This window comes from Phacochoerus africanus, chromosome 1, assembly GCF_016906955.1.
Source record: "Phacochoerus africanus isolate WHEZ1 chromosome 1, ROS_Pafr_v1, whole genome shotgun sequence".
In the NCBI taxonomy this organism is placed as follows: Eukaryota; Metazoa; Chordata; class Mammalia; order Artiodactyla; family Suidae; genus Phacochoerus; species Phacochoerus africanus.
The window spans coordinates 111,486,252-111,508,569 of record NC_062544.1 but is presented as its reverse complement, the minus strand read 5'-3'; the positions used below and the strand labels follow the sequence as shown (position 1 = coordinate 111,508,569).

Sequence of the window (22,318 nt, the reverse complement as noted above, 5' to 3'; positions counted from 1 at the left end):
CTGTCCCCCTTTTTTGTGGCCTTGGCTGCTGGGATTGTGTATTAGGCCAGGTACCAACCATTTCCATCCAATATTTGGAGTTCATTTCCCTTACTTTTATTGGGCTCAGACGTCTCATCATCCTGCTATGAAGGGTGATAACAAGGACTGCCACTTTCTGTGTCCTGGCCCCAGATCTCTGAGTATGGGCAGAAGTGCAGGAGGCTCTAAGGCTGCCACGGAGCATAGAGGTGAGTGATCAGTCAGTGCTGTGAGAGGGTCTTTATTAGTCAGCCCTTCCTTGGCCTAATGCCCAGGTATGGCTATGGACAGCCCATACAGTGTGGCTACTGCCAAGGTCAGGAAGGCCAGCAGGCCCAGTGGGGCCAGCAGTCCCTCCCTGGGTGGGGTTCCAGGGCTCTTCATTGGAGAAAGGGGCTTGGGGCCTCTGTCCCCACCAAGGTTGGGGCTGGTGTTCCTGGCTTTGGCCAGGAGTACAGTGGCCTTGGCAGCAGATGGCCTTGGGTTGGTTCCAGTAGAGGCTGTGACCACGTACATCGGCTTGACGGTGCTGAAAGGCCTGGCATGAACATCTACCCACCGTAGCAAGGCCCGTGGCCTCCACTGACAGATGCTGAGCAGGGCTAGGACATCACCCTCAGCCGTGTGTGAGTCTGGTGGAGCCTGGCCATACAGGCGTGTATAGATGCTGCCCAGGCTGTAGCTCTTCCTTGGGCCGTGCTCCGAGGAGCCGTCAGCTTGCTCCAGGGCCTTCAAGGCTGCAATACTATCCACACAGAAGGTGTCATCCAAAGCACTGGCAAGGCCCAGCATGGCCAGCTCTGCCTGGAGCAGGGGGAAGTCGTAGCGGTCACCGTTGTGTGCCACGAGGCACAAGGGCTGTGGCTGGCGCTGCAGGAAGGCTCGGAGGAGATTGGCCAGGTTGGCATCGAAGTACTGACGCCCATGTGCAGCCAGTACAGCTGTGCTCAGGCCAGTGATCTCGCTGGCTGCAGGGCTGCAGGCCTTCCCTGGAGCCACGCACAGGGAGAGCTTGTCCAGCACCCGAGGAGGCGGTGGCACCGTGGGAGAAGGCCCCTGTGGGATGGGAAGGCTCTCCAGGGCACATCTATGGACAGCTAGCAGGCATAGCTCCGTGACCTTGGGCTGGGAGAAGGGCAGACCAGTGGCCTCCAGGTCCAAGAAGATGAGGGTCTGCACGGGAGCCTGGGGCAGGGCCTGCGAGCCCATGGTAGGTATCTGGCGCTGAGCCTGGGGAGGAGCATGGGGTGGGGGTGGGGAGGGTGAGTGCCCAGTGATAAGAGGAAAGGAGGGTAGGGGGTGGGTGGGCAGGAAGCCAGAGAAGGTGTGGTGGCTTCCTTTGTGGGATCAGCATACTCAGCTATCTGATCAGGGGAAGGTTTGGCTCCTCCCCTAGAACCCACTTAGCCTGGTGTGTGTGTGGGAGCAGGTACCCACAGCCCTCCCACCCTACCCCATCCCCTTGGGGGTCCTCACCGAGCAGCAGGCAGGCAGCAATGACTCAGGGTGAATGCTCTCTGGCTGGTTCTTGCTGCTGGCAGCAGTGGCGGGAAGTGAAACTGGGCCTGAGCCCGCCCAGGAGCTGGTGTGAGCAAAGCCCGCCCCTGCTCGTCAGCCTGCTGGGCTGTCCCTCTTGCCAACACCCGTTCCCTCCCCAGGCACCCACAGTACTGCCTCAAAGGCCTTCTCAGATCTCTGTCTGGCACAGTGCACCAGGACCCCTGGACAGCAGGGGACAGGGCTATCCGGGAAGGCGAGCTCCAGGACTCAAGCCTGCCTGGAGCCCCTGCCATGGCCAGTTTGTACCCACCCCTTGGCCCCACTTTCCCAGGCCTCCCTGGTTTAGGCCTGGGCTGAAGGGCCGCCTCCTTCTCTGCCACACAATGGTTTCTAACCATGGCCTCAGCCCAATGCGATGACTCAGGGCAATTCCACAGGCAGGGCAGAGCAGGGCAGCTTCCTCAGAGCAGATTCATCACCAAGGGGCTGGATCTCAGCTCCCTCCAGGGACAGTAAGAAGGATCCCAGTTTCCTTGGATCCCGCTCCTACTGTGTCCCTCCCAATCAGCTGACACACATCAGACTCAGGAAACAAAGGCTGGTATGTTCTCAAACAGCCAGTCACTGCTTTTAATCAGTGGATGAGGTAAGGAAATGAGTGGTGCTGGTGCCACCATGTGGCTCGATGTTCACCCGGCCTCAGCCACAGTCCATCTCAGGGTCGTCCACATCGGGCTCTGTGGCGCAGAGGTCATCCAGGGCTGCCTCTGAGCCAAAAGAGAAGAAGGTTCTGTGGCCTAAAGGCGCTGGGACTGCAGCAAGTCCCACCTCTCCTCCCACACCCAGGCCCACAGGAACTAACCAGTCCCTTCCATGCCCAGGCCTTGCTCCCTCAGCTACTGCAAGCAAAGTGATACAAAGGCAATTCAGACAGGGATGTTTCTGGAAAAACCGTGGTTCTGCCAGGCTGATTCAACAGATAGGAGCAAAAGGCAGGCTGATAATACTCAAAGAACCGGAGCGGGAAGACAAGAATGGCCCCAGTACTGGCAAAGGCCGTGAGCACGGAGGGCTGCTGACCTAAGGTGGAGAGGGCTGACTTGCCCATAGACTCCAGGGCAAACCCCACACGTGGGCTGGGCAGGGAGGGGCCGTCTTGCCGGCTCACCTTCACAGTCTGTCACGTCAGGAAGCCCTCGAATCAGCATGCTGACCCCTGGCATCACCTGGTCGTACTGATGCAGGACCTCCACGCAGTGCACAGTGAAGAGCTTGTCCTTCTGGGACAGGCTGTGCAGCAGCAGCACCGTGTCCCGCAGACACCTCACTGTCCGCTTCTGCTGGTCAGTCCTCGGGAGCGCCCCCGCCCTCTGCACCGTCAGCCACTTGTCTGTGCAGCATCACGGTGAGTGCTCTGACCACCTGCGACAGGGGCAGGCTGAGGTCAGGCTTTCTGGTCGCTGTGCCCTAACAACCTGCTCAGCTGGGCAGCCCCTTTCCTTGCCCCCCAGGTGAGGAAGGTTCTGAGCGGTGCTCTAACCCTGGGGAGGAGCACGGATCCTTGCGTGGGGCCCCCTCACCCACCAACAGAGCCACCCGCTGTTGCCCCTGCTTGTCCCTGGCACTCACCTCCACGTTGCACTGACAGCTGGAGCCAGTAACTGGGGAGGAGGGGCTCTGGACACCAAGCTTAGCCAGGAGCCACACGGCCTAGAACAGGAAGAGATTCTGTTCCATCCATGGCAGAACAGGACCTTGGTCAGTGAGAGCTTTCTCAGGCTTCTCTAAGAGCTCCGGTTGTCTCAGCAACTGCTCCTCTGCACTAAGGATCCTAGAGGTGGTAGTATTGTGAGGCCTTCCCAGGCGAGGCTTACCAACACCTGTGTCTCACCAGTGACCCACCTCGTTCCAGGCTACCTCCAGCCACCAGGCCCCCAAACCAGGGGAGCATCAGTTATCAGGCAACCCTGCTAAGTCCCAGGATCCCCAGAAGTCCACCTGTACTGGATCTGTGTTGTATGGAGCTCCCCAAGTGAGTTTACCTTGTTAGTGGCTGAACTCATTACCAAAATGAATTAAAGCTCCCTTTGTTCCCAGAAGGAGGAAAAGTGGCTCTGGAGTGGGGTGGTGAGCAGGCCACAGAAGGGGCTCTAGTAGTTTTACCTCTTGTTCCAGCTGAAGCCACTGTGTCTCCGAGGCTGCTTTGTCAGGCCTTGACGTGATGTACATGTACAGGAGGAGGAGGAGGCAGCCTTCTGGAAAGGATGTCCCACCTGTCATTCAGGGTCCCCCTCCCTACCCAGCACCTGGGTACAAGCTGCAGAAGCCCTCAGGAGGCCCCTGACCTGTCCCTGCCACCACCCTTCACTGCAACTTGCAGGAGCAGCCCAGACATACACCCCAGGCCTACTTTTACCTGAGTGGGAACAGAGCTGAGGGGCGAGCTTCTCATGGTCCGCCAGGAGGGACAGGAGCTCAACAGTCAGTAGCACACCAGGCAGGGGTGTCTCTGGGCGCAGGCACTGGGGCAGCACCCGGAACACGCACTGGAACCTGAAACGGGCCCAGAGAGATGTGACACCTCCAACCCACTCCCATAACTCGCCCTCACTTTTCACTGGAGGTTAACAGGAACTTCCAAGAGGCCAGTGCAAAGAGAAAACTTGATTCAGAAAGATCTGGGTTCAAATGGCAGCCTACTTGCGGATACTCATTTTATGTGACCAAGTGGGTACCACCCTCCACTGCAGGACTGCTGTGGCTTGGAGATGACAGGTCCTTAGCTGATGGTGCTGTCCAGCATTTGTATTTCAAGATGCCTCCTTGGACCTGGGGTGCCTGGCCTCCATATTGCTCCTGGGAGGCTCTGCTCCCAAATAGGAGGCAGGTCTTAACTTGGGTGTGAGAGAAATGTCCTGGGATACCACCAAAGAATGGGCCAGGCTTCAGAAGTGATGTAGCCTTGGCTATGGCTGGATCTTATGAGGCTAGCCAACTCACCGCCTGGGAACACAGCCCCACCCATTAGTAGACAGGCTGCCTAAAGACTTTCTGAGGAGTTCCCACCGTGGTGCAATGGGGTTGGTGGTGTCTCTCCAGTGCCAGGACACAGATTTGATCCCTGGCCCAGCACAGTGGGTTAAAGGATCCAGATTGCTGCAACTGCGGTATTGGTCACCACTGTTGCTCAGATCTGGTCCTTGGTCTGGGAACTTCGTATGCCTCAGGGTAGCCAAAAAAAAAAAAAAAAAAAAAGACTTCCTGGGCCCACAGCCACCTCTAGAGACACCCCTTGACAAAGCCCTGCCCCACCTGAGGGCCAAGACCCAGATCCACCCATCAGGAGCTGCACTCCCATGGGGAAGCCTGCACAAGCCTCTGGATCAGCCTCACTCACCTGGAGGCAGACACTCTAAGCAAGAAAATATGATCCTGCATCCTGCAAAACTGAGTCTGCAAACAGGTCAGAACCTACCCTGGGACCAGCTGGTCCCTGGCCCCTGGGTAACAAGAGGGGAGTGTACTGCTGGCATACAAAGCAAGTACTGAAATTGAATCTGTGATTAAGGTTCCCTTTGTGGCTCAGCGGGTTAAGTACCCAACACAGTCTCTGTGAGGGTAGGGGTTTGAACCCTGGCCTCACTCATTTTGCTAAGGATCAGGCATTGCTGCAAGCTGTGTGTAGGTTGCAGATGCAGCTTGCATCCGGCGTAGCTGTGGCTGTGGTGTAGGTTGGCAGCTGCAGCTCGCAACTCCAATTTGACCCCTAGCCCAGGAACTTCCAAATGCCACAGGAGTGGCCCTAAAAAGAAAAAAATATATATTTAAAAAAAAAAAAAACTCCCAACAAAAGTCCAGGACCAGATGGCTTTCACAGTGAATTCTATCAAACATTTAGAGAAGAGTTAACATGTACATCTTCTGAAACTATTCCAAAAAATTGTAGAGGAAGAACACTTACAAATTCATTGTATGAGACCACCGTCACCCCAAGACCAAAACCAGACAAAAATACTACAAAAAAAGAAAATTATAGGCCAATATCATTGATGAACATCAATGCAAAAATCCTCAAACCTAATCCAACAATTCATTAAAAGGACCATACACTATAATCAAGTGGGATTTATCCTAGGGATGCAAGGATTCTTCAGTATCCATAAATCAATCAGTGTGATACACCACACTAACAAATTGAAGAATAAAAACCATGCGGTCATCTCAACATGCAGCAAAAGCTTTTGACAAAACTCCACACCCATTTATGATAAAACCTCTCCAGAAAATGGGCAGAGCGGGAACCTACCTCAACATAATAAAGGCCATATATGACAAACCCATAACTAACATACTCAATGGTGAAAAACTGAAAGCATTTCTTCTAAGATCAGGAACAAGACAAGGATGTTCACTCTCACACTTTTATTCAACATAATTTTGGAAGACCTAGTCATGGCAGTCACAGAGGAAAAAGAAAAGGAATCCAAATTGGAAAAGAAGGGAGTTCCCATCGTGGCGCAGTGGTTAACGAATCCGACTAGGAACCATGAGGTTGCGGGTTCGGTCCCTGCGCTTGCTCAGTGGGTTAAGGATCCGGCGTTGCCGTGAGCTGTGGTGTAGGTTGCAGATGCGGCTCGGATCCTGCGTTGCTGTGGCTCTGGCGTAGGCCGGTGGCTACAGCTCCGATTCAACCCCTAGCCTGGGAACCTCCATATGCCGCAGGAGCGGCCCAAGAAATAGCAACAACAACGACAAAAAAAAAAAAAAAAAGACAAATTGGAAAAGAAGTAAAACTGTCACTGTTTGCAGAGAACATGGTGCTATACATAGAAAATCCTAAAGATGCTAATAGAAAACTATTCAATCTCATCAATGAATTCAGTAAAGCTGTAGGATACAAAATTAATATACAGAAATCTGGTGCATTTCTATTCACTAACAATGAAAGATCAGAAAGAGAAGCTAAGGAAACAACCCCACTTACCATTACATAAAAAAGCATGAAATACGTAGGGATAGACCTACCTACAGAGGCGAAAAACTTGTACTCTGAAAAGTATAAGATGCTGATGAAAGAAACTGAAGGTGACACAGACAGATGGAAAGATATACCATGTTCTTGGATTCGAAGAATCAATATTGTCAAAATTACTACCCAAACTTATCCACAGATTCAATGCAATCCCTATTAACAAAGGCATTTTTCACAGAACTAGCAACATTTTTTTTAATTTAATGGAAATACAATAGAACCCAAAGAGCCAAGGGAATCTTGAGAAAGAAAAACGGAGTTGGAGGAATCAGGCTCCCTGACTTTAGAGTATACTACAAAGCTACATTAGTCAAAACAGTATGGTACTGGCACCAAAATAGACATATACATCAATGGAACAGGATAGAAAGCCCAGAAATAAAGTCATGCACCTACGGTCAACTAATCTACAACAAAAGAGGCAAGAATGTACAGTGGAGGAAAGACACTCTTCAGAAAGTGGTGCTGAGAAAACTGGACAGCTACCTGTCAAAAAATGTAATTAGAATATTCTCCAACACCACACACAAAAATAAATTTAAAATGGATTAAAAACCTAAATGTAAGACTGGATACTATAAAACTCCTGGAGGAAAACTAGGGCAAACATGCTTTGACATAAACTGCTCCAAATTTTTTTTTTCTTCTTTTAGGGCTGCACCCACAGCATGTGGAAATTCCCAGGCTAGGGGTCTAATTGGAGCTGTAGCTGACCGCCTACACCACAGCCACAGCAACATGGGATCCGAGCCATGGGGATCAACACAGGGCCTATACCACAGCTCACAGCAACTCTGGATATTTAGCTCACTGAGTGAGGCCAGGGATCAAACCTACATCCTCATGGATTCTAGTCAAATTTGTTAACTGCTGAGCCATGAAGGGAACTCCTCCAATATTTTTTTGAATCCATCTCTTCAATCAAAGGAAACAGAAGCAAAAATAAACATATGGGACCTAATTAAACTTAAAAGCTTTTGCACAGGAAAGAAAACCATCAACAAAATGAAAAAACAACCTACTGAATGGGAGAAGCTAATTGCAAATGCTATGTCTGATAAGGGGTTAATACCCAACATATATAAACAGCTAATACAAATCAACATGAAACAAAAAACCTGATTAAAAAATGGGCAAACTGAATATACCTTTTTTTTAAAAAAAATGGCTGCATATGGAAGTTCCTGGGCTAGGGTTCAAATTGCAGCTATAGGAGTTCCCATTGTGGCACAGCGGAAACGAATACGACTAGGAACCATGAGGTTGTGGGTTCGATCCCTGGCCTTGCTCAGTGGGTAAAGATCTGGTATTGCCGTGAGCTGCAGTGTAGGTCAAAGATTCAGCTTGGATCTGGCGTTGCTGTGGCTCTGGTGTAGGCTGGCAGCTACAGCTCTGATTAGACCCCTAGCCTGGGAATCTCCATATGCCACAGGTACAGCCCTCAAAAAGACAAAACAAAAAAACAAAACAAACAAAAAACCCCAAAAAACAACAAAAAAAAAACAAATTGTAGCTGTAGCTGCAGGCCTCGGCCACAGCCACGGCAACACCAGATCTTCAAAGGATGCTGCACCTTGCAACAATGCCATATCCTTAACCCACTGATCAAGGCCAAGAATAGAACCCACATTCATACAGAGACAGCATCGGTTCTTAAACCTTGGAGCCACAGTGGGAACTACCGAATAGACCTTTTTTGAAAGAGGATATCCAGATGGCTAACTGGCACATGCAAATATGCTCAACACTGCTAATCATTAGGGAAATGCAAATCAGTATCATAATGAGATATTACCTCACACAGGTTAGAATGGCTATCATTAAAAGGAGCACAAGTAACAAATGTTGGTGAAGATGTGGAGAAAAAGAAACTCTCCTATACTGTTGGTGGGAAGGTAAATTTGTGCAGCCAATGTGGAACAGTATAAAGGGTTCTCAAAAAAAAAAAGTAGCAGTTTCACTCCTGGATATATATCCAAAAGAAAAAAAGAAAAACACTAATTTGAAAAGATACTTGTTCACAGCAACCTTCTACAATTGCCAAGCTGTAGAAGCAACCTAAGTGTCCATTAACAAATGAATGGATAGGAGTTCCCGTCGTGGCGCAGTGGTTAACGAATCCGACTAGGAACCATGAGGTTGCGGGTTCGGTCCCTGCCCTTGCTCAGTGGGTTAACCATCAGGCGTTGCTGTGAGCTGTGGTGTAGGTCGCAGATGCGGCTCGGATCCCGTGTTGCTGTGGCTCTGGTGTAGGCCGGTGGCTACAGCTCCGATTCGACCCCTAGCCTGGGAACCTCCATATGCTGCGGGAGTGGCCCAAAGAAATAGCAAAAAGACAAAAAAAAAAAACAAACAAAAAAACCCCAAATGAATGGATAAAGAAGATGTTGTATATAGGTACACAATTGAATATTAACCAGCCATAAAAAGGAACAAATTTTTGCCATTTGCAGCAACATTGATGGATTTGAAGGGCATTATGTTAACTGAAATATGTCAGAGAAAGACAAATACTGTATGATATCACTTATATGTAGAATCTAAAAAACTCAGCAGACTAGTGAATATGACCAAAAAGAAGCAGACTCACAGATATACAGAACAAACTAGTGGTTACCAGTGGGGAGAAGGAAGGGGGAAAGGGCAATATAGGGATAAGGGATTTTTAAAAAGGGTTATTATGGGATTATATGAAATCATGTGTGTGAAACATCTGGAAATTGTAAAGCACTTAGAATTTTTAAAAATGAAAGAGAAGACTTAAAAAAAAAAGTTAAATTAAAAAAAAAAAATGAAGCAACCAGCCATTATGAGCTGGGCTCCTGCCAGGCACCTGGGTGATGGTTCTGTGCTTACATGCTGTCCAGACTACACTCTGCAGTACAGTGTCCAGCTCTGAGCACCACCTTTAGGATGGACCAGGCAAGCCCAAATATATTCATATGGAAACCAGGATCTAGAAGTCGAATTATAAGATAAGGAAACTGGTGGGGGTGTTTACCTTCCCAGTGTTGAAGATCTGGAATCCAAAACTAGGAATTTATGACAATAATGTTCCGAGCTATGTTCACTGTACTACCACTTCCAACAGACCTTAAGAGGAGCAAGTAACGTATGGCTCATGATGATGGACAGCTTCCCAGCAAGGTCAGCTTGTAGCTGCAGGCCCTCTGCATACCCTCTGCTTCCTCAGGAGAGCCCACCAAACTAAACTTCGATATGGTTGTGATATGTGGTGTTTACCCCATCCATGTCCCAGCTTCAGTCTTTTAGTTCTGCTTATGTCTGTCTTGGCAAGGCACTCTTCCACAGTGACTAATGGCCTTTTATCACATGTGTCTTTTGCTTACCTGAGGTCCAGAGGCAGAATTAAGCCAAATAAACCACTTCCTTGGGTCTTCTAACACCTGGCTCCACTTCCCATCACTTCAGAACTCCCTGAGCTAAGCCTCAGAACCTAAAACTAAGGCTTAGAGCTGAGCAGTATGGACGAGTCAAGATGGGAGCAAGTACAGGGGCCACAGGATAGACCTCAGGAGGCTGGGTAAGACCCACAAGGAATCATGACTCCAATGCTGTGTTATACCTGGGCAAGAAATCAAACGAAGCATTTTCAGCTAATTTCACCAAAACCTTAAGGCACTGGCTGAGGACACTGGCTTGAAGGTGACCTGCTGCTGCTGAAGAGAAAGCCAAGAGTTGAAGAAGCATCTTCAATAGTGGATGCTGGTCTTGGTCATCGGCAAGCCCTGCTGGCACTGAGGTCACATCCCTGTGGCCATGTCCATGAACCAGACTCTGGTCTCCTTCTTTTACAGCAGAATCTGTGCCCGCTCCTGACAGTAACAGGCAGACGACTGCTCCGCTGTGGCACACCAGGTGCTGAAGGACACTAAGTGAGGCCACAGAGAAGCCTTCCAGGTTGCAAAGTGAGTCCTCAGGGTTGGCCTCTACCCCAGAGCTCACGCAGGAGGGATGTGTTGGTGAGTCCCCAGGGACTCCGCTTCTCTTCGCTGCTGCCAAATCCTGCAGAGCCTGGCAATGTAAGCCAATAAAGAACTGTACCAGAGGGAGGAGATGCACAGCTCCAGGAAGCTGGCAGAGTGGGAAGGCTCTTCTGCCTGCCTCTGCTGGATGTCTGTCACAGAAGCCTTCATTCCTGGACACCAGATTCAGCCCAGTAAGTGCCAGGTTCTGTGCTTCTCTCAGGGCCGAGAGGGGAAATGACCCATCACGAGAACCTGTGGTCCTCAGGCTTGAGATTCCAGTCAAGGTACTAGCAACAGATACAAAAGAAAACACACAAGTGTGAGAGGGAAATAAGGTCAAGGGCCCCGAACAACCTGCCTGCTAAATTCTCTAGTTTCCTTCCCCAGAGCATACCTCCTAGGCTGGTCAGGACCAGATAGAGACTTGCTTTCTAGAAACTCTTTCCTAAACAAGCTTTTTAGGAGCCTTATGCTTACCTGCCAAGCCCTGGGAGCTGCAACAGGGTACCAGCAGGAGCCTCAGAACAACTGCTCAGGAGGTGGCAGAGACCTAGGGATGACCCTGGGATCAAAGGCTGCTTCAGGAGAAGGTTTATCAAAATGGAACCTGTAGAAGACAAGGTGACTATAGAAGGTTCTGATACGGGAATGCCAGCTGTCCTCTAAACTGCCACTAAGCCCCCTTGAGATGCCCGTGGGTGGTGAAGGCTCTGGGGCATCCTTGATCATGGCCCCTTCCATTTTGTAGTTTTCTGCTTAAGTCACAGACTACTACTTCCCTGGACCCTCTAAAGCACCGCCTGGTGTGCTGGTTCTCAGAGCCTGGGGCAGTTCCCTAGGCAATTCCACTGCAGTATCGGAGAGGATGATGGGACCCATGCAGGCCTCCTGCAGAAGCAGCAAGGATTCTGGTACCTTGAGTGTTTGAGCTTTGCATCCAGCTATAAGTAAGACTTTTCTGAGACTCTTCTTGCTTTATGGGGTCATCTCCCAGGCTATGGGCCTTATTCTCTGAAACTAGATAAAATGTGAATCAAAACTTGAGCACAAAAGCACAAGTTTATCAGAAAACTGTTAAATTTAATGAGTTTAAAACATACATTGTTCTACTTCTTCAACTTTGAATCAAAACAAGAGCCAAAGCAACTCAAGAACCTTCACATCTTTGCCTTCCTCACATAAAACAGGAACTTGCATAAGGAAAAGAAAGGAAAGGAAAGAAAATTCAATTGTTTACCCTACTTCAAAATCAAGCAATAACATAAAAGCAGTAACCCCAACATTTATATGGTTCTTATTATGTGCCAGACACTGTTCTAAGAGTTTTACACATGCCAGCTCACTTTTTCCTCACAGCAATGCTACCGTGAGGTGTTATCATTGGCTCTGTTTTATATTTGGGAAAACTGAGACACCAAGATTAAGAGAACTGTCCAAATCATACAAGCCAGGAAGCCAGTCTGGTGGGCTCTACTGCCTGTTCATAACACGACCCTATAACCCTCTTGGAGTTGATAGATGACAAAAAACATGAGTAGCTGGGGTTCTCTCGGGTGGCATGATGTCAGTGACTTCAAAGGGTTGATGGCCGTAGGAGAGAGGCAATGTATCTGAATTCCCAAATAAACTGGTATGGCACAGTTTCAGAGTGAAAACGTACCAATGCTAGATTTTCTAGAAAGCAGTAGCATTCCCTCAGCCTGGACAAAGCTGTATAAACTCAAGGCTGGGCTATGAAGGGAACATATATTCCTGCACACTAGCTGTGTTTCTGGCATGTCAACGGATGCTGCTTGTGGAGATTTAAAAGTATGCCTGCAAATTCTTTGACATACTTCTATTCAAAGGATGTAGCCTAGTTTCCTTCTCTTTGAACACAACCCAGATTGAGTGACTCACTTCTGACAAATAGAATGTGACTTCTAAGGCAAGGCTGTAAAAACAATGGCTTTGGAGGAGTTCCCATCATGGTGCAGTAGAAACGAATCCGACTAGGAACCATGAGGTTGTGGGTTCCATCCCTGGCCTCGCTCAGTGGGTTAAGGATCCAGCGATGCTGGGAGCTGTGGTGTGTAGGTCACGGACGCGGCTCGGATACTGTGTTGCTGTGCTGTGGTGTAGGCCAGCAGCTGTAGCTCCAACCCCTAGCCAGGAAGCTCCATATGCTGCATGTGTGGGCTTAAAAAGCAAAAAAAAAAAAAAAAGGATAGCTTTGGAGTTCCCATTGTGGGTCAGTGGTGACTAACCCTGACTAATATCCATGAGGCCATGGGTTTGATCCCTGGCCTTGCTCAGTGGGTTAAGGATCCGGCGTTGCTATGAGCTGTGATGTAGGTTGCAGACGAGGCCTTGCATTCTACATTGTTATGGCCAGTGGCTATGGCTCTGAATGGACCCCTAGCCTGGGAGCTTCCATATGCCTGGGGTGCTACCCTAAAGAGACAAAAAAAAAAGGGGGGGGAGGGATAGCTTCTACTCAGCTGAGTTTGCTAGTTTTGGGTTTTTTTTTTTTTCTTTTTAGGGCCATACTTTTGGCATATGGAGGTCAAACTGGAGCTGTAGCTGCTGACCTACGCCACAGCCACAGCAACGCTGGATCTGAGCCATGTCTATGACCTACACCACAGCTCATAGCAACGCCGGATCCTTAACCCACTGAGCGAGGGTTAAGGATTGAACCCACAACCTCATGATTCCTAGTTGGATTTGTTTCCGCTGCGCCACAACAGGAACTCCTGCTAGCTCTTAAGGAAGCCATCTTCAAGGTTATGAGGTCAGCAAACTAGACCTGTGCAGAGGCTCACATGTGGAGAGGAGTTCCACTCCCAGACATGTAAGTGAGCCACCTTGAACTAGAAGCTTCACCTCCTGCTGATGAGCCATCCCCACTGTGCTGTTAGAATTGCTGATGCAAAGAAATGAGGAGAAATAAATATTCATTGTTTCAAGCCACAAACTGAAATAGTCTGAGGATACAGAGCAACAGATGATGGATAGACTGACTTACCCTCTCTGCCCGTCAGGGACTTGTATTCTGGCTCTGTCTGGCAGGGGTGGGAAAGGGACATGTTAGCACTAAAAGACTCCTTTGTAGGGAAAGATGGTTTCCCAAATTGTGGAGATGCTTCTGGCTTTATAACCACAGAAGGGCTTTTCCTAGGACTGGAAAAAGATAACTATGAAAGCAAAATAATGATTCTGCTTAACACCATTTAAATATTTGGTTATAAGACTAAAAAACTTTGAACTTTTCATTTCTTGGTGATTCGACTAAACGTTTTATCTATTATACATTAGTCATTCTTTGACAGGACAGTAGTGCAAAATTCAATGTATTTTGATCCAAATTGTTGAAAAAAATCTTTCATTTATTTCTCCGTTCTTCTAATCATCCAAGATTACTGGCCATAATTCCATTACTATTCCCAGTTCCACCAAAAAACATTTTCAATTTGGAAAAACCTGTTTTTTTTTTTCTTTTTTTTAAACTGAAATGTATTTGCTATACAATAATTAGTTACAGGTTTATAATATAGTGATTCACAATTTTTAAAAGTTATACTCCATTTTTTGGTTATTATAAAATATTGGCTATATTCCCTGTGTTGTGCAGTACAGCCTTGTAATTCATTTATTTATTTATGTTGGCTGCCCCTGCAGTATGTGGAAGTTCCCAAGCTAGGGATTGAACCCATACCATGGTAGTGATCCAAGCAGTGATGATGCTGGATCCTTAACCTGCTGGAACAACCCTTTCTTTAATAGTGAGGTGCTGAATTCAAAGATTTTTCAGTAGAAAGAGGGTCTAGTAAAAGGTGTGTTGTGTCTTGCAACTTGAAAACTGAACCAGTTCTTGGTGCCAGTGTCTTTGTTAGAGAAGCAGTCTTAACCCACTGATCAGATCAAGCAATGCTGAGGCCCACCTGTTAGTGGTGTGTGAAGAGGTGTGGCTAGACCTCTTCTGCTCTCCTGTCTTACCTGGACTTTGCAAAGCAAGAAGAGTTCAATTTCAAACCCATTATAAGCAAAAGCAGCAGAATATTCAATACCAGAAAAAGACAACCCACATTATTCAAATATCAAGGCTGATACAGAGTGACAGATTTCTCTGTCAGGGGACAGGACAGACCATTAACAAGCTGATCACATCTGCAGCAAAGGTGGGGAGTGTTGGACAAAGGTCCCAGGGAAATAAATGAGAAAGAATATTCCAAGCAGTTGGGACTGAAATACATCTACAGGCGTACCCATTGTGGCTCAGCAGGAACGAATCTGACTAGCAGCCATGAGGATGCAGGTTTGATCCCTGGCCTCGCTCAGTGGGTTAAGGATCCAGCATTGCCATGAGCTACAGTGTAGGTCGCAGTCCTGGCTCAGATCCTGTGTTGCTGTGGCTGTGGTGTAGGCCAGCAGCTACAGGCTCCCATTTGACCCCTAGCCTAGGAACTTCCATATGCTGCAGGTATAGCTCTAAAAAGGAAAAAAAAAAAAAGAAAAAGAAAAGAAATACATCTAGGATTGGGGTAAAATCACTTATTTGAAACAAATTACATAAAAATGAGGACTGGTCCACTCCAAAAGTTTGGAGATCATCTTTCCAGCCTTTTCTCATCCCGAGGAGTTGTGTTTATAAGCTCCTACAAGGAGGAAGCGCATCTAGAGAGTGGAGCCTTTATGCCATTATGCCCCAAAGCTTTCCAGTCTCATCCAGACCACCTGTGAGGCCTTGGGGAAGAGCATCTCTGCCCCAGTGGCAGAGTCTGAATGGCCTTCATTTAGATCTAGCGTGACACTGTTATTCAGATTTTTACTGAATGATGCAAAACTGAACACTCCCTCCAGCACCACCGTTACCTGGCATGGGAAATGGAGGGAGCAGCTAGTTTATTTGCTCGTTCACTGCTTTGAAGCTTTGTCCTTAATTCATTCATCTCTGCATCTTTAAACTGGAGCTCAGACTGCAATGACTGGAGCTGGAAGGCAAAGGAAGCATATCTGTAGCATCCCCATCACATACACAGAAGCATCTCTGGGCTTCAACAAGCTAGTAAAGGCAAAACACATTGAGAAATTGTATAATGGTCTGCTGTGACATAAATGTCCTAAATTATCAAGCTTCAGTCTTCTTCCTCAGACAGCATGGTATTCTAGAAAGATCTTTTGCCCTGAACTATTGCTAGGTAGTTTGTGAGGGTTCAAACACAATTTATTCAGACTCTGTGACCTTCCATTTTTTTGATACCTATCTTCATTGTTGGGGGGATTAAGGAAGAATAATGAATATAAAATGTCTAGCACATAGCTTGACAAGGTGCGTATCTCATGGTAAACATGTAGACCTTTTAGTGAACATGGTGAAGTACAATCCAGATCTTCCTGAAAGTCTGGGCTGAATATTTGGAAGAGTTTTACCAAAACCCTGTGCAGTGTGGGGAGACCTGCTGCTCTGGCCAGCAGTAACTGTTGCCATTTCCTCAGCATACTTCATGCCAGGCAGAGCACCAGACACAAGTGCAAGACCATTTAAGTCTCAGAGCAACCCTTCTGGTTATTTCCTGGAACAGATTAAAGAAATGAGTCAGAGAGCATAAATCATTACCCTAAGGTCACCACTTGAATGTGATAAAGCCTGGAATCAAACTCTGGTTTGTCTGACTGCAAATCCCTTGCTCTTCATCATGTATATGGAAAGCCAATTACTGCTGTTAGTGCTGGGCTCAGGTTAGTGCTTCAGCGTCTGCTAAGTTAGCTGAATGAAGTCGTGGTAGGCTAGGACCCCATGTCCTTGAGATTGAAGCCTTAGGAAGTGCTAAAGGAAAGGAAACTATGGGTGGTACTGGATACCCACTGTTTTTCTCACCAGAGCATTATCTTCCTCCCTTAAGAAATATCATTTTCCTACCTCTTCACATCTGATTTGAATGGAAGCTACTATCTCTTTGGTTACAATGACTAGTTCAGGGACAGGCAGCTAACTCAGGATAGACCAGTGAGAGCCTTTCTCAGAATTTGACTGATTTTCTTTTCAGGGCCACAGGTGCAGCATATGGAGGTTCCCAGGCTAGGGGTCAAATCGGAGCTGTAGCCGCCGGCCTACACCACAGCCACAGCAACACTAGATCCAACCTGCATCTGCAACCTACACCACAGCTTATGGTAATGCTGGATCCTTAACCCACTGAGCGAGGCCAGGGATCAAACCCACGTCTTCATGGATGCTAGTTGGGTTCGTTACCATTGAGCCACAATGGGAACTCCCTTCCTCAGAATTTTAAAACTTGGAGATGAGGAACCCTAAATCTTCAGTCTGCTTTGGAGCTATGAAATATGACCCAGGAGCTTTTGCAGAACACATCCTCTATGCTAAGGATGGAACCTGTTTATAGTACAGGGAGTAAAGGTGAGTCCTGACAAATCTCAAGTCATTTGAGGCCACAGACACCTGTTTTCCCTAGACTTAGATAAGGAAGCCAATATAGTTCCTTTTGGTCTAGGTAAACTGAGTTTCTGAAAAAAAGCCCTAATTAAATCTTCCTGCAAAGTGTAAGCCAGTGACTTAGACTACAGCAAAATAATTTCATCTAAGTCCTTTCCAAACCACATGCAGAGCCTGGAAAAAAAGTACATGCAATTAGTTGGTAACAGAAGTATTTAAGACAACTCTTGAAATCTTCCTGGAAGATCTACAAGCAACTTTTGTCATTGCTTCTCAAGAAACTCAGAGAGCAAGCAAAGCTGATATCCATACAAGCAAACCAAATGCTCTGGGTCACCTTTTTGGAGAATTCCTTTTCTTTGTCACTGAGTGCTTGAGTTTTCTCCTGCTCAAGAAGGAAATGTGACCTTCTCTGTTCCTCTAGAATGGATTCTGTCTGATGCAGTGAGTCCCGCAAAATTTTAATTTCTCCATTTTTAATGAGGACTTCTTCTTCCATTGCCTTCATCTGTAAATCCCAAATTGATCATGTAAAAAGTTAGGAAAAATTATATATATACTTGTTTCACAACAACAACAACAACAACAACAAAAAGGAGTTCCCGTCGTGGCGCAGTGGTTAACGAATCCGACTAGGAACCATGAGGTTGCAGGTTCGGTCCCTGCCCTTGCTCAGTGGGTTAACGATCCGGCGTTGCCGTGAGCTGTGGTGTAGGTTGCAGATGCGGCTCGGATCCCGCGTTGCTGTGGCTCTGGTGTAGGCTGGTGGCTGTAGCTCCGATTGGACCCCTAGCCTGGGAACCTCCATATGCTGCGGGAGCGGCCCAAGAAATAGCAACAACAACAACAACAACAAAAATATATCTGTACCAACCAGACATCACCATAATCTACTAGGCCTATTCCTGGGACAGCTGATATTCAGCAAGATAGCTTAAGGATATTCTTGTCACTCAAGCATGAAGGTTCTGTAGGCTCTAACATATATTAAACAATCTGGGTCATATACTTCACCCAACTGAAATTCCATGTTTTATATATATATGTATTTTTTTTTTTGCCTTTTAGGGCCACACCCACAGCATATGGAAGTTCCCATGCTAGGGGTCAAATAAGAGCTACAGCTGCCAGCCTACACCACAGCCATGTGGGATTTGAGTAACATCTGTGACCTACACCACAGCTCCTGGCAATCCTGGATCCCTGACTTACTGATTGAGGCCAGGGATAGAACCCACATCCTCATGGATACTAGCCGGATTTGTTTCTGCTGTGCCACAATGGGAACTCTCATATTATGTTCTTTTTTTTCATTATTATTAATTTTTTTATGGCCGCACCTTGGGCATATACATGTTCCCAGGCTAGGGGTTGAATCAGAGTGCAGCTGCCGGCCTATGCCATAGCAATGCTGGATGAGAGCTGCATCTTCAACCTACACCACAGAGGCACAGCAACGCCGGATCTTTAACCCACTGACTGAGGCCAGGGATCAAACCTGCATCCTCAGGACATTTTTCTGGGTTCTTAACCTGTTGAACCACAACAGAAACTCCCTCCCTGTTATGTTCTTAGTTTTTCTAGGGAACTGTAAAGGGTCATATGGAGGACTTCTGCTTTTTTACAAAACTGCTAATGAAAATAGTAACCATTAGGATGTGTTTTTTAACTAAGACATGCTATAAATTTATCTCAATGCTATAACAAGTTTGTATCTCTTTTTGGATATGGTATACAGTGTTACAGTGTTTCCTTTCTTGCTTTGGCTGTTAGGAATTTCAGGATTTAGTTCCACCAAAATTTTCTGGCTTTCTTTCCATAGCTTTCTCCCAATTCATGGGGATCAATCTGGACTCTTTTTTTGCTTTTTGTCACATCCGGGGCATATGGATGCTCCCAGGCCAGGAATCGAATCTGAGCCACAGCTGTGGCCTGTGGTGCCACTGTGGCCACACTGGATGGAACCCATGCCACTGCAAAGACAATACCAGATCCTTAACTGCCATGCCATGGTAGGAATGTCTGGGCTCTTAAACTTATATATATATTTTAATAACATATGCATATGTGAATTAATTAACTATAAAAAACACAAGTTAAATCACTTACCTTTTCTTTAAGTTCTTTGTATTGTACCTGAAGTACCTCTAATTCAAAATTAACTGGAGCACTTTCTCTCTTTTTCCCTGTAGGATTTTTTGGCATTCCATCTAATCTGGGGACCTTTTGAACATCTGTAAAAAACAGTTCCCATATACTTTTCAGGACCCAATATTTTTCCATTTTTACCAGACAATGCTGAAAATAATCACTTTGGAAAGCAAATTAGAGAAAGATATAGTAAGCAATATAGGTATTGTCCAACATAAGAACATAATTGAATCCTTATGAAAGAACAGATCCTGCCAACCTCTCCCCATTCCCCATCCAATTTTTTTTTCCACTTATGGCCACACTGGTGGCACATGGAAGTTCCCAGTCCAGGGACTGACTGCCTATGGCACAGCTGTGGCAATTCCAAATCCTTAACCCACTGTGCCTGGCTGGGGATGCAACCTAAGCCACTGCAGTCGGATTCTTAACACACTGCGCCACAGCAGGAATTCCTTCCCACCCCTTTTTAAGAGTCTTACCTAAAGTTGAAAGGTGCTCTGGTCTCACTGATCAGAACTCAGAGATCTATTATCAACAATATTTACTGAGGACCTACAATATGCCAGGCACAATTTAGCCTCAAAAGAAAGGTACAGTGGTGAGCAAAATGGATACAGTCCTTACACTCATCCAGCTTACATGGCACTAAAAAATACACGAATAAATGTAAAATCACAATTGTTATAAGAGCTGCAGAAAAGAACCAATATAGGAAAGCCCATACTAGGAGATTTGATCCAAGTGAATGACTGGAGGGCTTCTGTAGGGAAGTGATAACTGAACTGAGAGCTGAAGAACAAGCAGGAATTAAGCAGGTGAGTGGGGATGGGGAATGGATGGAAAGAATACTCAATGCATAAGAAACAGCAATGTGCAGTTTCTATATGGTAAGGAGCAGGGAGAATTCAAGGAATGAAGCGAAGTCAGTGAAGTCCCACAAGCCTTCACTTATTTCCCACCTAGAATGTAAGCACATGAAGGAAGGGGCTTTTGTCTTTTGTTCACTGTTAAGTGTCTGCAGCTCTTAAAGTTTGGCACCTCATACAATTTATTGGTTGTATAAAAGAATGTCTCTTCTACCTCTTACTACTTCCAAGCCCCTCTTATCCTTATGGGAAAAGGGAAAAGGACCCATGTTAGAAGGGGTGGGAACTAACAGCTCAGGCTCATTCATTCATTCATTTCTCAGAGAGCTCTTAGGTGTTTTTCTCCCAAGTGCTTGGTCACATAGAAATGCGTGAGGGAATTCCAGTTGTGGCTCAGCCATAATGAACCCAACTAGTATCCATGAGGATGAGGGTTCAATCCCTGGCCTCACTCAGTGGCTTAAGGATTCAGCATTGCTTTGGCCGTGACATTAGTTCTAAAGCCACTCAAACCTGTCCTAAGAATGGGTCCTCATGTGTAGGCAGTAATGGTGGGGGTTCTGATGGCAGTGGTAATCATGTTCCAAGGATCCTAGTGGTCCAAACTATAGGAACTAAAGTAAAATGTCAACCTAGCTTTCTATATTTCAAATAGGCTGTCTGACATTCCTGATATATTTCTCCCCCAAATCAGAGGACCTTTTCGGGCACAACCGCTGCTTAAATCAAGCTGTTCCTGTATTTTTAAAAGGTGAAGGAGTAATGTGGGTGCAAGACACCGTGGCAGCGGTCGCTGAGGGATTCCCCAGTCTTCTAGGGGGTCTGGCAAGGGCTGCATGATCCTCGGGGGAAAAGGCCCCGAGGCGCACTCACTGGACATGTCCCGACCCGTGGTCGGGCACTGGCTCAGGGCCTGTGACGCGAGGGTGTCCAGCTCCTCCAGGTCGTCGGCGGTGAAATCCCCATGGGCGCCGAAAGGGTCTTCGGGGTCAGGAGCGGCGGCAGCTGGGAAGCCCCGGGCCCGCTTGCTCGGAGGGTGCCCGGGGCTGCGCGGCGGGCCAGGATTGGGTGCCGGGGGTCCGCTTCGCCTCCTGCTGCCTGGCGTGGGTATTCCAGCCATGCCTGCCGCCGGCCAGTCTCCGAAGGAACGGAGTCCGGCCTCTATCCAGGAGCAGGGACCAACCGCTCGCGCGCCGCCGCTCGCCTCAGCCGCTGTGCCACGCCCCGGAACCAAGGGGCCAATCAGCTGCCAGTTCTTAGGCGCGGAGGGATGACATAATCTGAGCGCGCTACTGCGCTCAACAGAGTGTCTGCCTAGCTTCGTTGTTCTCCGCCTCTGGGCCCCACCCTGCTTGCTGCTCAGGTATTGGCGGTTAGGACTCAGTGGGCCTGGCGGGTGCTTTGTGCAATGTGAGCCAAGTTAACCTGGGGTGACTCACCAGCCCCACCGCCGGGGTGGCTCTGTGCCAGCTTCTTGACATCCCATAGGGTTTGCTGTGCTGGAGGAGTTCGCCCTCCTGATATTCACAAATTCATGCCCAGACATTCACACACGTGAATCGAGGCAGGCAGCATTCAGGGTCCTTGTGACCTGACTGTCCTCCAGCCTGAACCACTTCACATATACCTGGAGGCTTTCTTGGGGAGGAGTCTTGGAGAGGGGGGCTGGGCTAGGAGTATGAACAGCGCTGTTGTGAGCACACATCTTTTTGAGAACAGTAAATGTTTTGAATGTGTGCATTTGAGGTAGGTCAATAGAAAAAAAGGAGTAAAGGAATGATCCTGAGAAGAGTGTGTCTGTGTTGGAGGGGGTGGGAACTAACAGCTCAGGCTGTTAATATTCATTCATTCATTTCTCAGAGAGCTCTTAGGTGTTTTTGTCTCAAGTGCTTGGTCATATAGAAATGCATGAGGGAATTCCCGTTGTGGCTCAGCGGTAACGAACCCGACTAGTATCCATGAGGATGAGGGTTCAATCCCTAGCCTCGCTCAGTGGCTTAAGGATCCAGCATTGCTTTGGCTGTGGCATAAGCTGGCAGCTACAGCTCGGATTCACCCCTACCCTAGGAATTTCCATATGCGGGGGGGGGGGGGGGTGCAGCCCTAAGAAGACAAAAGAAAAAAGAAATGCATGAGACTCAGTTCAAGGCAGGCCCCCTTAAGTGTTACCTGGGCTGTCCTACAGGTTCAGTGGGAGTTTTATCAAGAGTTAGCAAGGAGGATGGCACACAAGACTACTCAGACAAGGACTTCCTGTCGTGGCTCAGCAGAATCGAACCTGACTAGTATCTATGAGGACGCAGGTTTGACCTCTGGCCCC

At 47.5% G+C, this 22,318-nt stretch overlaps 2 protein-coding genes across 2 annotated transcripts; both read right to left on the bottom strand.

Moving 5' to 3' along the window:
- Positions 1 to 246: 246 nt before the first annotated feature.
- On the bottom strand, positions 247 to 1,996 carry TREX1 (three prime repair exonuclease 1). The gene is made up of 2 exons (XM_047773483.1): positions 1,498 to 1,996; positions 247 to 1,251 (listed from the first exon to the last, which is right to left on the bottom strand). The coding sequence occupies exon 2, from the start codon at positions 1,228 to 1,230 to the stop codon at positions 286 to 288; it is 945 nt and encodes a 314-aa protein (XP_047629439.1). The 5' UTR covers positions 1,231 to 1,251; positions 1,498 to 1,996; the 3' UTR covers positions 247 to 285.
- A 127-nt stretch (positions 1,997 to 2,123) lies between these two features.
- ATRIP (ATR interacting protein) lies at positions 2,124 to 21,227 on the bottom strand. Its single transcript, XM_047773450.1, is given in 14 exon segments — positions 2,124 to 2,288; positions 2,690 to 2,906; positions 2,908 to 2,943; positions 3,151 to 3,231; positions 3,685 to 3,776; positions 3,938 to 4,074; positions 10,140 to 10,829; positions 11,020 to 11,149; positions 11,458 to 11,559; positions 13,550 to 13,704; positions 15,397 to 15,515; positions 17,316 to 17,486; positions 19,088 to 19,212; positions 20,872 to 21,227. Coding segments are annotated over 14 exon segments (2,370 nt in total). The 5' UTR covers positions 21,119 to 21,227; the 3' UTR covers positions 2,124 to 2,220.
- Positions 21,228 to 22,318: the final 1,091 nt, after the last annotated feature.

Coding starts and splice junctions, on each gene's coding strand:
- TREX1 (XM_047773483.1), bottom strand. CDS start 1,230: ATGGGCTCGCAGGCCCTGCCCCAGGCTCCCGTGCAGACCCTCATCTTC.